Consider the following 15,709-nt stretch of genomic DNA (forward strand, 5'->3'; position numbering starts at 1 on the left):
AACAGCTTACATATCCTGTTTCTTTTGCTTTACATAGTTAGTTGATCAAGTTTCCCTTTAAGTCATTCTCTGAACTGATAATTAAAAACATTTMATAGGTTGATGAACAACAGAGTTGTCTAAATTTTGGTACCTGACACCTGGATTGAAAGAGATCACTTTAAACTGGTGTGAAATCTAAACTAGTTAACAGTTTGCTGAAAGGTGTCTCAATAAATCACGTACAGGTGCCAACTCAGTCCCCTGCTTTACCTGTTCTAATCAACCTGTATGCAAAGCTGGTGCTCAGCTATGGTGTAAACCAGGCACCTAACCATCTCCCTCAGTTAATATTATGCACGGGCTTGCTGTCCTAGCTGTCACTTCCAATGAAYGCTCTTCATATGCCAAGTCCTTCAAAGCCTAAAAAGGCCTGGTTTCTACCTGAATAAGTTTGGATGTCTTTTTGTACCTCTGTTTCCTTGTTTTCCTGAGAAGTCCTTTATAATTATCATCAAAAGTCAATCCCTACTTTTGTATAATGCAGTGAGGAATCTCTCATTTCTTTCAGCTTGAAAGTTGCTTAGTGCTTGTCCAACTCAGTGGACTCCAGTATTCCACTTTCTTTGAGATACTGGTGTGAGAAAGCCTCAGTACTAGGCTGAAGAGATGTGTGACTGCTCTTCAACAAATGGTATTTGACTGTTTGCTGTTAAAACATGCACTGGAGAAACACCTGGAAATGCAAATATGTCTAAGCTAGGTTAAGGTGCAGTTTTTCATAAGCCAGCACCTGAAACAAAGACATYGCTGATGGTTTCTGCATGAGTGCATGTGAGGCAGTTTTCCAAGTAATTGTGTCCCTTTGCTAAGGCACCAATTCAGTCCACACTCCAGCCTTATCTGTATTAATCTTACCCCTGCGAGTTTACACTGGCAAGAGATTTATTATTTGGCTGGTTCCAGCTTTTTCCACTTCACTTCCCCAAATAAAATAGTCTTTTTGCCAAGATTGTTTTGTTAACAGCTGTTCTGGTGAGGCAGTTTGCTCTCCCCTTCCTCATCACCTTTTTGTATAACATTAATGATATGGACAAATCTGGTGTCTCTCAGGGAAGTGTGCACTTGCAGTTGCAGTTTGCTAACCTTTATTCTGTATCTATCTCCACAGAAAGAAGTTGTAGTGGCAGCAGAGAGAAGTTCAGTGAAAGCTCGACTTGGTGGAAGGCTTTTTGTCTACTATCTCTAAATATTCATGACAGTCTTTAAGACCAGGCCAATGCTGGTCTTTTATTGAAGAATCTATATAGTATCTGTGATACTTTCCTTAACCTATACAAACCAACACCGCATGACAGCAAGATGCAATAGGTAGATGTTAGAGTCCCAGACATTATCAAAGGAATGATTGATGGTTGTTTTTTAAGTGACAGGGAATATGAGCATCATGATGGTTTGACATACAAACCAGTCAAAGCTAAGTAAGTCAGGTTAGAGGGCAGATTAACTTCACAGTCAGTGGTAGCATTTCTTGACCTAGAACAAGCAAGCTGGTCTGAAAACTTCTAAGAGAGTGAAAGGAGCAGGAGGATGGATTTGGTTGGCCATATTTGGCTGTATAAGGAATGGTCCGGTGCTTGTGTCAGCCACAGCCCTTGTTAACAAGTCACTTTCACATATGCTATATACTACACTGCATAAAGCAAGTAATAAAATTAGCAATTCACTGTGCTATTGCTTGCCCAAACTGTAGAAATCCCTCTAAGCCACCTTACCTTATACACCCCTCTGCAATAAACTCTCACAGCAGCACGCAGCACACATTGTCCACCTGTCCTCCCTAGTCAGATGCTGTGTTCCAGCCAGGCTGCATGAGGGACAGATAGGGAAGCAAAGGGGACAAAGCCCACCTTCTAGTGGCAGATGTCTTAAACTGGCTGCTAGTGACCACACAAGGCTAACAGACCTCCAAAGATCAACCAGCTGAAGAGATAGCAGCTGTATACCAATGAAGAGATGCTCACTTTTTAGTTAAATGCTTCAAATAAGGGAATTAAAGAGTGGTCAGTATACCTTTTTGTAGCAGAGGATCTGCTTTTGTGCCTTACCCACCTTGGACAGAATCATTCCTTAGCTGTGCTGCTTGTCCCTGCCCCTGGTTTACAGGTAGGTGTCTTCAATTTCTGAACTCTGTCCACCAACCATCCTTTTCCATTTACCTTGCAAGGCTCCATCCACGGACTGAAAATGATGATATACTTTCCCTGACTGCTTCAAGTTATAACTTCAGTGCCCCAGACCACTTCCTAAATCATTTACTGGTTGGGTCTGAGTACTTTCTTGACACAATCAAGATAGAGTTCACCCTCCATTCCTAGGGATATAGACAGTGATTCTAAGACATCAGAAATCAGTGTCAACATTATAAGCATGGAGGAAGGGCAGCTCTAAGCCAGACATATATGGGTGGGAGAAGGAGGTGTATGCCAGACCAAAGAATTGTCTCTGCCAAGTCTTGAGGCCCACATTAAGAGTGTTGAACAGCTGGATTCTCCCAGGGAGAACGTATACAAGATTGGATCATTTTTAGAAAACTCTCTTGCTATCACACTTATAGCTGGGACTATTGTGAGACCTGTTCTTTATGCTTTCATGTAAAATTCAGTGACTATAACAACGTAGAATTGTGCTTTTATTATTAACAGCATTGTCTTCAGCTAATTAACACTAATTTTGTATGATGCAGGGTAATAATATATGCATCGATACGGAATCAAATAACTTAAGCAGCAATATGTGATGTTATTATTATCCAGGCTAGTCCATAGAAACATATGGATATATATTTTCTCTCTTGCCTCCTTCACAATAAGGCATTATTTTTTAAGTAAGTCAATGGCAAAGCACAGAATTCTAAAGGCTGTACTCCAAGGATGACATATCTCAACTTACCTTCTTAGGAATTCTCTCTCTCAGGGAGGTTGTCTTTAAAACAAAAGATGACAAGCTGAATATTAGCTTGATGCATGATGTATTTTCTGACATGTATTTTGAGGATAATCTATTTAACTTGCCCAAATAACAAGCCTAAAAACCCTGAGAAATCTAAACTTTATAAGAGAAGTAACTGGGAGCACAGTACTTACCTTACTAATCTGTGAAAAGTGGTGTGAGTCAAAACCAGTATCATATTTACAAGGGCAGAGTAAAAAGAAGTTTTCCTTTTTTAAAAAAAATTGCTGATACCAGTATTTTTTGTAACAATTCCATTCTGAATATATGGCCTCCACTGGATTAATTTTTTCCCTGTATGATCTCAGAATATTTTTATTCCACATGAATGCATTTTGGTTCCTTGTTAGAAAACCATTAAACACTTGCATATGTCTGTGGAGAGAAAGGCAGTCTTGGAAAAGAACTAGTGTCTTTCTCTAAATGCTTTTATTGTGCTTTAAGTTAGTTATGTAAAGAGTCAATACAGTTCACAGAAACCTCTATCTGCACAGAAGACAGAGCTTCAGAAGCATCAGTGAAAGCTTCCCATACAGCTGCACCAACACATTTCAGTCCTGGCCTAATGCAATTGCTACTTGGCTGAAAACAGCACCTCTGTCCCTTCACTCACTTATCAGCCAAGGTATGTGAGCCATTGTTTTTTCCACTAGACTGCTCTGTTTCTAAGTTGTTTAAATTTCTACTTGCCAAGCACAAAGCCTGCAACAGAGTTCAACTACAAATTCAAAAAAAAAAAAGCATTATAAACCCCATTAATTTTATCACCATCTTCTGCCTTTTATACCTATAGTTGAAGTCACATCCAAAGCAAGAACAACTGTTTGGTAATAATTAAATACAACATATTTTAACCATACTAAGATTATAGACCTGCATAATATTAATTTCTATACACCCTTTCATTTCCATTTTTTACTTGTCAGGCCCAAGTCAAAATGTTCACAGCTACAATTTTTGTCTTTTCAGCCCCTGTTAAGTGCAGTGATTTATCTGGTGGCACCTAAGGGGCTACTTACTGTATGTTAAAGAGAGGTAAAAAAAAAGCTGAAAGACTTGAAAGCTGGTGACCTGATTTGGAAGGATTTCATACTTCCTCTCTACGCTGACAGAAGTCAGGGGACAATCATGCCCTCAAAGTTCAAAGGTAAGTAAGTCCTAAGGAAAAAAAAAAAGGAATGGGGGTATGAATTTTACTCCTTCCTTCAATCACAGGACTCACACCAGACTTCCACACCCATTAACTCACTGTGGAGCCACCTCCCAGGCCTAGAGCTGCAGASAGCTTTAGTCCCATGCAGCCTGGCCCTCGCAACTTGCTGTAGTGCAGTCTAGTCCACGGTTTGTCTTGTCTTTTCATCTTTAAAGAGAAATGTGAGAAAGCAGACCCCTGCTCAGGAGAACCCCAAAACTGTTTTATTATTTTTTTAAAACAAGGTTTGAATCAATCCTTATAATAACATAAGGAATTGCTATATCAATGCATATAGAAACAGCGGCAAATGGCAAGCAAGCACAAGTGTGCATTATGAATGGGCCTGCTTTTCTGTTTTTTAAAACTGAATACATTTTGGGCCTCAAATAATTGCCAAGGAATACCTGATATAAGTAGCTGCATTTCAAAGACTGTTACGGTTTCTCCTATTTTAAGTGAGCAGTATTATGTTAGTTATTTCTGGTTACTGGTAATTTAGAGGTAGTGCTTCACAAGAGATGCAGGTATGCTTTTTGCTTTTGAAAATCTGTTCTCTGCAATTAAATAGAGCTTAAAAAAATCCATAAAAAGGGGCAGATTTTTCTTTGAAGTCAGATTCCTGACTCAGCTCCTGCAGCTCATAACCAAAATTATCAGAATACAAACAAGTTCTTTGATGAATGCTGACTATCTGTTGTCCTTTATGCTGAAAATTCTGATCTCTTTAAGAAAGGCCCTTATTTAATAGAAAAGCTTGAAATGAGAATGCCCCAAAATGAGTACCTATGTGTGACATGTGGACAGAAATATAATGGAACATGCATGGGAACAGATGTGAGGCTACTGTGGAAGGCTTCTCACTGTTTTTCCTGATGTTTCTTTCCTTTTGCGTGTGAGCATTAAAATCTCACCATAGCTTTTTGGCACAAAAAATATATTAACTTAAGCTTTGAAATTCTCAAGGTTTTCAGTAGGGAAGAACAAATGTAAGGGAAGTGTCCAAAGTCCACCCTGTAACAACAAAAGTCTCTTCATTCCTGCTGTTCTAGTGGTTTGTCAGTGTGCTTCTGCTCAGCCCAAATGTTTCTGCTTTAAGTTCTCCCTTTATCTCCATTCTTCCAGCTGCTGGTTGGGTCTTTTTCAAAATTGCAGGAACCTAGACAAGATGCAAAATAGATTGTAATTACATGAGAAGCTGCTCTATGTGCAGCAGAAAGAAATCAAGCTTCACAAGGGTCCTTTCTGTAAAAGGTGAAAAATTAGGAACTTTTCCTCCTCCTTTTACAGGACACTGTCTCTGGCTTCTTCTTCCTATCCCTTTCAGTAGTTTTTTCCAAGCAGGTCAGTACATGCTAGAGTTGTTCTTGAGTGACACTTAAGTATAATCCAGTAAGTTGTAGCTATAGTTAGCAGGCAACAACAAATTACTTCTGTCTACCTCTCAGAGGCAAGGTAGGGGATGGAAGAAGGGGAATTTGAGTCTCTTTCTTACTTTGGAAACTTGAAAGAACTTATCTTTTGAACCTGTTGATAGTTCTCTTCTATAATTATTGGAGTGCAGAGTGTAGGCAAGCCAGCCAGTACAATCCTATAAACTTTGGTAGGAAAGGGCAGTGAATGAAGGAAAATGACTCATACAAACTCTTGCTAATCTGAAGACAGTTGTCTTGGAAATTTTCTTACAGCTTGGCATATGGCTCTATAATGCCATCAGCATCAGGGCCAAAGAAGGCTGGCGTGCACATGAAGAGCTACTGTAATCTTCTGATTGGGAGTCAGGGCGTAACCACAACATCATTCTCCAGCATGAGATGTTGCAGCTGGTACCTGTCCTTATCTTCCTTTTCTCTTTACCTTCTCTTTTATCTGAGAGGGACCACAGACCCAGAGTTAGTATGTGGGTGGGAGCAGGAGGGCAGAATCCCATGACATCCCTCACTATGAACAGACTGCTACAGCAGCTGAGAAAGCAAGCTGCTTTTTATCAGCCTCAGCTTCCTTTGGGCTGCTGGGAGAAAGTAAGTAAGGCACCTCTCAAGGCATACCCTGCTGCCTTGCTTCTAGAAACAGCAAGCACTACCTTATAGCTCAAGTACATCTTTGCCAGTTCTGAGCTCCCCACCTCACCAAACCCAGCTAGGGAGAACCTTCTGCTCTGCCACGTCAAGGAACAGGGACTTCAGCCGAGTTCCCCCATGCTCTGTGGCCCATTTCTCCATGGCTGCTAATTTCCTGCATTAGAGATGAATTGTACAGAGACTGAAGCCAAGACTTAGCCAGACATACGTACGTGAGGAGGTAGTGAAGGTTCCAGGTGCCGCCCAAGGAATGAAAGCAAGCGCCGCCATATCAAACCACTTCCCAGAAACATAATCCCAGTCACTAGCCAAAATATTCTGGGGTCCTATCAACAGAATGCCTCCAATTAGTCATGCAAATCTCTCCTAGAAAAGGTATCAAAAGACTCTGTGATCCATCCTTGTTTCCTCTCACTCCCCAGCAGTGTTCTCCTTTATGTGAGGGAAGCGGTACACTCTCTACAATCAACAGCCAAGTTCAACCTGGGACAAAGGGCTGTTTCATTGCAAAGTATCTTGCTTAGGAATCACCTTAATGTATTCTGTTGCTGTCCCATGCAGTTTTCCTTTGTCAGCAATTTAGAAATTCAACCTTTCTACTTAATGGATAACGAAAGGAAGAAGTCTTACTTTTTAAAGGTAGCACATATAATTGCAAATGCCCCCCACTGGTCTAGGTATAATCACATAATTAACAGTAGAATGATAGTTCCTCTGGTGTGTTTGAAACACCCTGGCTGCTTGCTTTAAAACCTTGTATCTGAAAGACAGAGCTGGGCTTTTCAGAAGCGCAGATGGTCATTAAAGAATCCTGAACACTGCTTTGTCCTTATTCAGCCACAGTTTTGTTTTTCCTGTTTCCTCTCATGGGACATTACATGGACAAAAAAGCCTGCAATACTGTGTGATTAGCCATAAAGTAATCTGGTGCAAAAGAAAGTGATTGCACAAATGCTTGAATCCGAATTGAATCTGGACTGAATTATCCTATTTCACACACCAATATAAATCTGGAGGTCTACCTATGGAAAGAATGGAGTTGTACTGAATGCAAAATGCACCATAAGAGTAGGACCCATGTTTTATGTCACTGGTAAAAGCAGCACTAATTCCTTACTTCTTCAAGAGATGACTCCAAGTTCATACCAAATGCAACTCCTATTAGTCCAAAGAGGGAAAGAGAGAAAGTTCCCATGGTCAGCTGCAAGTTCAGCCTCATCATCACGTTACGGTGGCTAAAGAAGGGAGAAATATCTGTAAGAGGAATCCAAACATTTATCTGCTGCCTAAAGTCTCAAATTCCATACAGCATGCACTAAAACAGAACAGTAAAATAAAAGCAAGTCATTCTGGAATAATGCAGCACAGTAACAGAAGTGGAGAAACAACAGTATGAAGAGGCTTTCATTTTTGAAACTGCTGCATCAGGATACCTCTAAGGCAGCAGGTTCTGCTTAATTGTCAGCAGACTTTCTGGTATCTCTCACTTCTTGGAGGTATATGCACAGAGTAACAGTAAACATTCACGGAAATGTTTGTTCTCTCACCACTAACTGGCTGGCATTTGTATGTCAGTAATCACAAACAACAAAAATTTACTGTTACCTTGCAAACGTACTTACAAAGAAGCAGAATCGGTAAATGCTGCAGACTAAACTTCAGTCTGTTTAGGAGAACTCCACATTCAGTTCTTCCCAGAAAGGATTTTTGTGGCTTCCTGATGCAGCATCTGCCAATTGCTTCTACAGATAACTCCCCAGTAAAGAGGAGAAAGAATATTAAACAGTGACCTCACAGGGAGGGTCGCATGTGCTTGCAAATGCAAGTTATTTTTCAGTAACAAAGCAGACTRGTACTGAAAATTATAGCACACATAGAGAAAAATCTTTGTTCCAAAATTATTTAATTTTGTACCATTGCACAGGGTGATAATGCAACTTGTACTCGATAGCCAAGTAGCTTAGCCAAAGTCTTACTTAAGAGTTTTGATTTTGATAAATTAGGAGCAAACTTTCCTAAGAATTTTATTTCCTCTCTAAATTTGAGGCATTTCCTTTAGCGAGTAGCTTCCCAGAGGGATCTAGAAAAAGCCTGGTTCCTGCTGCTGTATAATAAGGGTGTTTTGTTGCTTTATTTTATCCAGTTCCCTGATGACAAAAGCGCAATGCAAGTCCATTGAAACCCTCACAAAGATGGCATTCCTCCACTTTCCTTGCAGTGATTTGAAAAGAATAGGCAGCACTAAATTCTGCTCAGCTTTTAGCAGTCCTACAGATAAGATAGCTAACCTGTCCAGGTTGATAAAGATTATGCTTTCCGAGTCATCAATCAATACTCTGAGTTCACGAGCTTCATTTGCAAGATCTTCTGCTTGTCTGTAATAGTTCTCCAGCAGCAGCTCCATTTCCTCTGCATGGTCAATCCCAGATGTGCTCTCCTCGCTGTAAGCAACAATTTATATTTTTCTAGTTAGGTACACATTATATGCAAGTGTATTACTGATATGTTAAGACAAGGCCCATAAAGGAGTTGTTGGGAACAGCAAGTAAAAGCGTTGCCTGACACCAGATCTCAAAACCCAATCTTTTAAGTGAGGAACCTCCATCAATACCAAGGGCATAAAAGGCGTATTTTTTCCATTTTTTATCAGCTGACCAGCACAGTTAGTCAGTTATTTTGATTACAGCAGTTAGGATTTGATATGCTTAAGACATGCACAACACCACAGATCAAAGTTTCTCAGATTTTATAAAACTGTTATGTGCTCACATTCTTGAAAGGAGATGTTTAATTCCTTGATGTCCTCAAGTGGTGGAAGCTGATAAGGGCACAGTCAAAAACCCCATGAGTAAAACATAACAAAAGCTCAACACAAACATGAACACAGTGAGGTCTGCGTTGTAGGTATGTGATAAAATAATTTAGTTATAAGGCATTTCTGTTCTACKCAGTAACTACTACAAAACATTTGGGGAGCATGAAGCAGCCTGAGAGTAAGTGTCACATGGAAGATGCTGCCCTAAATGCAGTCTGAGAGACTTTCTTCTTACTACATGGTCCAGAATGACTGAACAGTAGCCTTCTCTAGAAGAGGCATAGAAGTTTCTGGTGTTATACTGAACTCTTCACTGCACAGACAAAAGCTGAGCTACCCAAGATCCACAAGAGCTCAAAAACTAGCAGCAAAGCCAGGAAAATTCTTTATGTTTTTTCTTTTGTGGTATAATCTCCTTTCTCTAGAGAGACTAAACTTCATACAGAATCTCTTCCTGGCATTGCTGACTGTTAAAGAAACTCTCTGAAATAGATTTCCAAGAAAATTAGTGATATGTCTTAAGAATCAACCCACCTAAGCTCCCTGGGGACCTTTAAAAGTTTCTCTCCTATAGGGCAGAATCTTTGAGCTAGCCTGGCTGACTTCAAAACCTTTCAGACCTAGAGGTTTTTACTGCATGCAGATTAGAGGAATTGGGAATTTGCAAACCTTTGAGCTCTGTATTAAGGATTCAGCTCAAGCTCCTAGTTGATGAGTGCCTTTACATTGGCTCCCTATGGCTGTGGAAAAGGAAATGACAGGCATAAGGACTTAAAAACAACTGCCATCTCATTTGCTTTCATTAATTAACCTCCATCAGTCTCGTGAGTCTTCGACATTCTGCTGTCTCTCCACAGAAAGGTATGTCTGCATCCCCTAGTCTTTCTGGGCTCAGGTTGCCATTCCTGCTGCAGATATTCTCTGATGGCACCAATATGCCTCCTATTTGGGTTCTTCACACCTACTCACATAGACTTTAGTTCATTAAGTATCACACATCACCTGCATCAATCATGGGGCCAGAAGAGCTATGTACACACACTGCCAACCTTCCTCAAATGCACCCTTCGTCAAATGCACCTCCATGGCTAGTATTTTCTGGTGTGGCTCCTGCATGGACCACCTCACATCTCTCTGTAGTGTGGCTCCAGCACTCCTTACATAACCTCCAGTCACCTCTCCTACCCTTGTGCAGTGGTGATGTATGAAAGAAGAGATGACTTCAGGTCTCTCCTTACATGGTAGTATAAAGGTAACCACTGTGTCTTTCCCAGATCTTTCCTACACACTGTCTACCATGAGGGCAGAAGGGATTTGCTGGCAGCCTGTCCAAAGGAAGGCTGCTAGCAAAAGGCAGGACAAAGACCAGCTGCCAGCTCAAAAGCAGTCTGGAATTCAGAGCTGTCCTGATACTGCTCCAGCAAATGCATTATAAATGCACACTGTGTCCCACTTCTGAAATACTAGGTTGCTGCTGCACACTTAAACTAAGCTCTTCAGGGCAGGAAACTATTTCACAATCTCAAACACACATTACTGTGTGAATATTAATATTCAACTACAACATGTTTGGGCATAAGTATCACTCAGCAGCTTCATAAAGGACCTCAAGGCCAGCTTTTGCTCTCTGCTTCAAAGAGAACATGTCTGTACAGTGAAGATTTAAATATGGTTCGGCCCCAGAATGTATCAGGATCTGATACATGTTATTTTTAGCTTTTTAGTTTTGTTAGACCAGTGCTGCTGCTGYTGTGTGTGATCCTTCATCTGAACTTGAGAGGGTGCAATAGGACTATTTTTGACATACACTTCTCCCAAACTGTTGCTCTCTAGACGCACTTACATGAAAACAGTATCAACAAGACTGCTCTGAGGCCTCTCTCCTACAAGCTCTGCTACTGAACAAAAAGCTAGGAGCAGGGGGTCAGAACACTTTTAAGAAAAGAAGTGTGGTGTTTGACCTATTTGAGACAAGTTTTAAAAAGTTTCTTAGTTGTTTGTGAAACTGAAGAAAATTCTCCCCCCAAAATGTGCTTTTTCTTCTTTTTTCTGCTTTTTCTCCTCCTACCATCCTGCCTCCATCCCATTGCATACTAGGAGACAAGCTGGCCTGCTATGCTGTTTGAAACTGCACAATATAAATAGTGCTACTGTTGCCCCACTCCAGAATGACAGATGCAACCATTTCTGAAGTGGCAAAGCATTAGTGCTTTAAAAACAAATGAAAAGTTTTTTCTTTCCACTTTTTGGAGAGGAACATCCTGTTTAGTATTCAAGCTGTCCTTGGACAAAATGCACTTAAATTCTGTGTTTTCATAATATACATACAATACTCGTGGATCAGTCCATTTAGTTAGACAGAGCTCTTCTATTAATTCTTCTTCATCTAAGATCTCCAGAATTGTTTCTTTGAAAACTTTAAGATCTGTTTCCAGTTCTGATAAGCTGAAGAAAGAACAGGCAAAAGGTCAAGTAACCCCAGTGGCACCTGTGCACAAAGGTAATCTTAAAACAAGTTTGGCAGAACCCTTGCCAGAATGCGTCACCATGAAGATTCTTTGGAGGGTTCTAAACATTCCTCAGAAAAACTCTCTAAAGGCCACACATTCAGCAGTGGCCATGATCTATCTGGCAGTCTGCAGACACGCACTGAAAAGGATTCAGCTGTGTTTTCCGAACATAATCGTAAGTCAGAAAAAGTGAGTACTCTGTGAGCATATAGGGAGTGCATATTTGCATTGTCATGTCAGAGAGTCTAACACATGAAGGTACTAATGTATTAGTACTACTAATCTTAAAGAGTGGATCCAATAGCTAACCTTGTTTTATATTACAGTGAACACTTTAGTGATGCTATTTTGCTCTATTAGATGTTATTTTGTTCTACTAGATGCTATTTAAGGTGTTTGACTGTATTTCTCACAACTCAGAATATAGATTCCACTTTTTCTGKTTTTTTTTTTCCATATCACCAGGTATTTCATATACTGATTTTTCCAGTTACAAATAAGATGCAAAACCCAGCATTACAGTATTCTAAGAAATTCATATAAGATATCATTTTCTAACATTTAATTGCATATAATTTTCTACGGTCATCTTCTATTCTCTTCACAGCTTACTCTTATTTACCTCTTGCCATTTTGCAGGAGAATGTGTAGTTTACTCCTATCCACAGACAAAAGCTTGGGGTCCACTAGAGCTTCCAGAGTCTCAAGGATCTGAGGCTGCAAAGTGTTAAGTCTCCCCTGCAGTTTGCTGATCTAGATAACAACATGATCCTTCATAAGAATTAAAGCAATCCCTTTAGAATGGCTTGGGCAATTGACTCCTGTCTCTGAACACAGAACTCGCAGTAATGGGCAGTTAATGCAATCTACTTTCCAATGCACTGGAAATACTTGCTATATAGATACCACTTACAAGATAAAGCCAGTGGAAAATGTAGTATTTCATAAAAATGATTTGCACTGAACTGAAACCTGATGATAAACACAGAGATAGGGCTGACAGAGCCTATTCATCTAGAAATGTTGTATTTCTATTAGTAAGCATGGATTTTTAAGCAGAGTTAGAGCTTTTATCTGATTCCTGCCTAAGAGGTGAAAAACCTCAGCATTTCTGCATATCTTCTTTGTCAGCTATAGCACATCTTTACAAAAATACCTTGATTTGATTTTAAATTCTCCAAATGATGGTGAAGCCATCATATCCTTACTAAAGTTGTTCCAGTAATAACCTTTACAGTTAGCACTTTTTCAGGGAGGGAGTGGAAACACACACACAAAACCATAAGAATTAAACCAACAAAAGCCAAAAACCAAAAAAAGGTCCTAAAATAAATCTGGAATATAGAYACACATGCATATGTATAAATACTAACATAAGAAGAAAAATCACACTGTCCCTTCTATGAAGCAACAACTTCAAAAAAAACTTAATTAAAAACCAGATAGCTCACCCAGTACTGCAGGATTGCCTCTATGGCTCGGAATTCAAAGGGCAAGGAATATGTAACTAGTTGACCTTCCCCAGCTAGTTGAGATGCTAGTTCGTTGAAGAGCCAGTGTTCCAGATTTAAATTACGATAATCTAATATCAGAAGAAACTCTGGTGTTATGACAGCCTTCAAGAACTGAAAGAGACAGTACATGCAGGAGTCCAACAAAAACTCTGTGAAGATTTCTGTCTTCTCATATCTATGTAATGCATTTGAAAATTTAGGTTTTGATAAAGCTACTCTTCACATGTTTTTTCAGCAAGGAAAATAAAAAAATCTCATGCTAACTCCCAGTGCACTGCAAATTGTTCAGATGCAGTACTRTGCTAGTTGTTGTATGATCAAGAAGAGGGTCCTGGAAAGCCTTTATTTTTATAACAGTGTCAAAAACATTTCCTGTATGTTCAGCTAGCAAAATGCTCATTAATATGTATTGTTGGTAAACTCATGTCTCTGATTGCTAGGTAGAGAGCTTCAAAGACAATTTACTATAAAATTACAGGTCACAGAGAGCTGGTATTTAAAGAACCACATAAGAAAATGTACATGCATGGATAAGACATGGTTCAAGTTTACATTAGGTTATAGGGAAACTATTACCTCCATTCTCATGATGATCCTGTTGTTCCTAGTTGTAATGCTCATCAGGTGTTGAAATCTTAGATCTCGAGCTTGAAGACCCAATTCCTGGTACAATTCTGTTTTCTTTTTTTCTATCATGGAAGTATTTTTAGTTGAAAATAGTTTGGGGAAAAGCATGTATGTTTTGAAATTGTATTTTAGTTTGTTACTTAGTCCCACAAAAGGAAAAAGAATTGTTCTATCTTTACAATGGTTTTGCTCCCCTTGATTCCTCAATGTAATTATCTTTTTAAAAGTTTAAAGGTTATATCTTAAGTAGAAAATTTCTAGATATGAGTGAAAGAGTTGGCCATTACAATTAATTTCACATCAGAAGCCATGTGGCTGGTTTGAGACAGCATGCATAATTCTGCAGTGATATACTAGGAAGGGAAAGTAGCATGGTCAAAAAAGGAAAGAGAAAAGTAAAAGTGATCTTCATGTGATAGATGGTATTCATAATTTTTCAATGTGTTACTTAAAAGTATACAAATATTGTAATGATAAAAATGCTATGAAAATCCATAGAAGATAGCAAAATGGAAAAAATATTGCAACATCCCCAATTAATAAATACAGTGAAGTATCACTAAAATAAATTTCTATCCAAGGTAGATTCCCAAGTGGGCTTTTCTATATTGGGCAAGATAAAAAACAAAAACAACCACCCCACATCCCCAATTACGAAATCTCTACTCACCAAAATAACTAGTATTTCCTTCTTTGTCAAACTTCATCTAAAGGAGAGGAAGAAGCATAACTTTTTCACATAACTACTACAAAAGGAGTAAAAAATATGTAAAATTCCACTCACTTGCCTAAAAGTCAAATGGCAAATAAAGAAAATATACCTATGAAGAAAAAGCAACTTTTACACCTTCTCTTCACAATTTTTCCTAGCTAATGCAAATTATGCACTGAATCGCCATATACTTCACTGTGTTCATGCATACACCAACCAAAACCAGTGTCATTTCTTGGCATGACATTGTTCATACCCCAAACCTTGGGAAGAAAGTGATTTGCAGAGAACTAAACTTGTTTTAGCACAGTATTCTTTTTTTTTTGGCTTATAGCTTAATTCCAAATTACTAGCTTTAAAAGTAACTATCTATAAGAGAAACACGCTTGAGCATGCATTCCAGTAGAGCCATGAGTTACATGACCGCAAAGATCTAGTCACATGGATCTTGTTGTAGAATGATGCTTCCATACTCAAGAAGGAGGCCTTACCTCTTCTTTTGTATGCACTAAGCTCGTCAATCAAGCAGTTTGCAGATGGCTTCCAGACTCATTTTAAAGAGGAATATATAAAGAACTTGTTTTTCCCAAATACCTGTGTTTGCTTTGCAGATATCACAGCACATGAGTAATATAACATAATAATAAGGTACTGAGTACAAGTTTAACAAGAGAACTTCTAACTAAAGCACTTTAGGAGTTTACCTGCCTTCACAATTATATCAAAAATACATCCAGAAGATGCTTTATTTTAGCAAAGCATCTTGATGATCTCTGTATAACAGAAGAGGTCCTCAAGTTAGAATACCTTGAAGCAGTAATTTAGCCGTAAGAATGTCACTGGGGAGAAGTATCAGTCTGATCTCACGACATTTTAGGAAGAAAAATGACTGCGAGAGAACACTGCCAGCTGGCACAAGCTGCCGGCGCGTGCTGAGGGCCYGAACGTACTCACCACGGCAAACACAGGAGAAACGCTAGCTAAGGTGGCGTGAGAGGCCTCTGTTGTGCCATGCTGGTCAAGCCTCCCTGCGGAAAGACAGACAGCTGTACTGCCAGCGCGCGGCCCTTTTCTTTAAGCTATCTGGTAGACGGCCGTAAGCCACTTGCATAGTTAACACATTTTTCGTGTAAAGTAGAAAGCCTTGACCGTTAGACAGCCGCCGTTAGCTGCAACGTCCGTGTTTCCCCCCCACCCGCCGCCGCGCAAGGCGGGGCGCAGCCGTTGCTGCGTCATGCGGGAGCCCAGCACGCCGGCTCCCACCGGG

General features: G+C 39.6%; 2 protein-coding genes across 5 annotated transcripts in view; one reads left to right on the forward strand and one right to left on the reverse strand.

The window, feature by feature from the left end:
* GPLD1 (glycosylphosphatidylinositol specific phospholipase D1) overlaps positions 1-3,731 on the forward strand; it is a 28,167-nt gene extending 24,436 nt beyond the window's left edge. The window contains exon 25 of the mRNA XM_026079840.1: positions 1,151-3,731. Coding sequence (XP_025935625.1) covers positions 1,151-1,228 — 78 coding nt within the window. The 3' untranslated portion in view covers positions 1,229-3,731. The remainder of the gene's footprint in view (positions 1-1,150) is intronic.
* Positions 3,732-4,385: 654 nt separating this feature from the next.
* On the reverse strand, positions 4,386-15,650 carry MRS2 (MRS2, magnesium transporter). 4 transcript variants are annotated; one of them, XM_026079835.1, is made up of 10 exons: positions 15,397-15,646; positions 14,401-14,437; positions 13,680-13,792; positions 13,041-13,214; positions 12,212-12,342; positions 11,408-11,524; positions 8,553-8,705; positions 7,382-7,499; positions 6,477-6,590; positions 4,386-5,342 (listed from the first exon to the last, which is right to left on the reverse strand). In XM_026079835.1, the coding sequence occupies exons 2-10, from the start codon at positions 14,435-14,437 to the stop codon at positions 5,232-5,234; spliced, it is 1,068 nt and encodes a 355-aa protein (XP_025935620.1). In that variant the 5' UTR covers positions 15,397-15,646; the 3' UTR covers positions 4,386-5,231. The 4 variants fall into 4 exon arrangements, with proteins under 4 accessions (XP_025935620.1, XP_025935622.1, XP_025935623.1 ...); XM_026079837.1 differs by having other exon boundaries at positions 14,401-14,476; XM_026079838.1 differs by lacking the exon at positions 15,397-15,646 and adding an exon at positions 15,250-15,385.
* Positions 15,651-15,709: the final 59 nt, after the last annotated feature.

Source organism: Apteryx rowi, unplaced genomic scaffold (genome assembly GCF_003343035.1).
Source record: "Apteryx rowi isolate R43461 unplaced genomic scaffold, aptRow1 scaffold_50, whole genome shotgun sequence".
In the NCBI taxonomy this organism is placed as follows: Eukaryota; Metazoa; Chordata; class Aves; order Apterygiformes; family Apterygidae; genus Apteryx; species Apteryx rowi.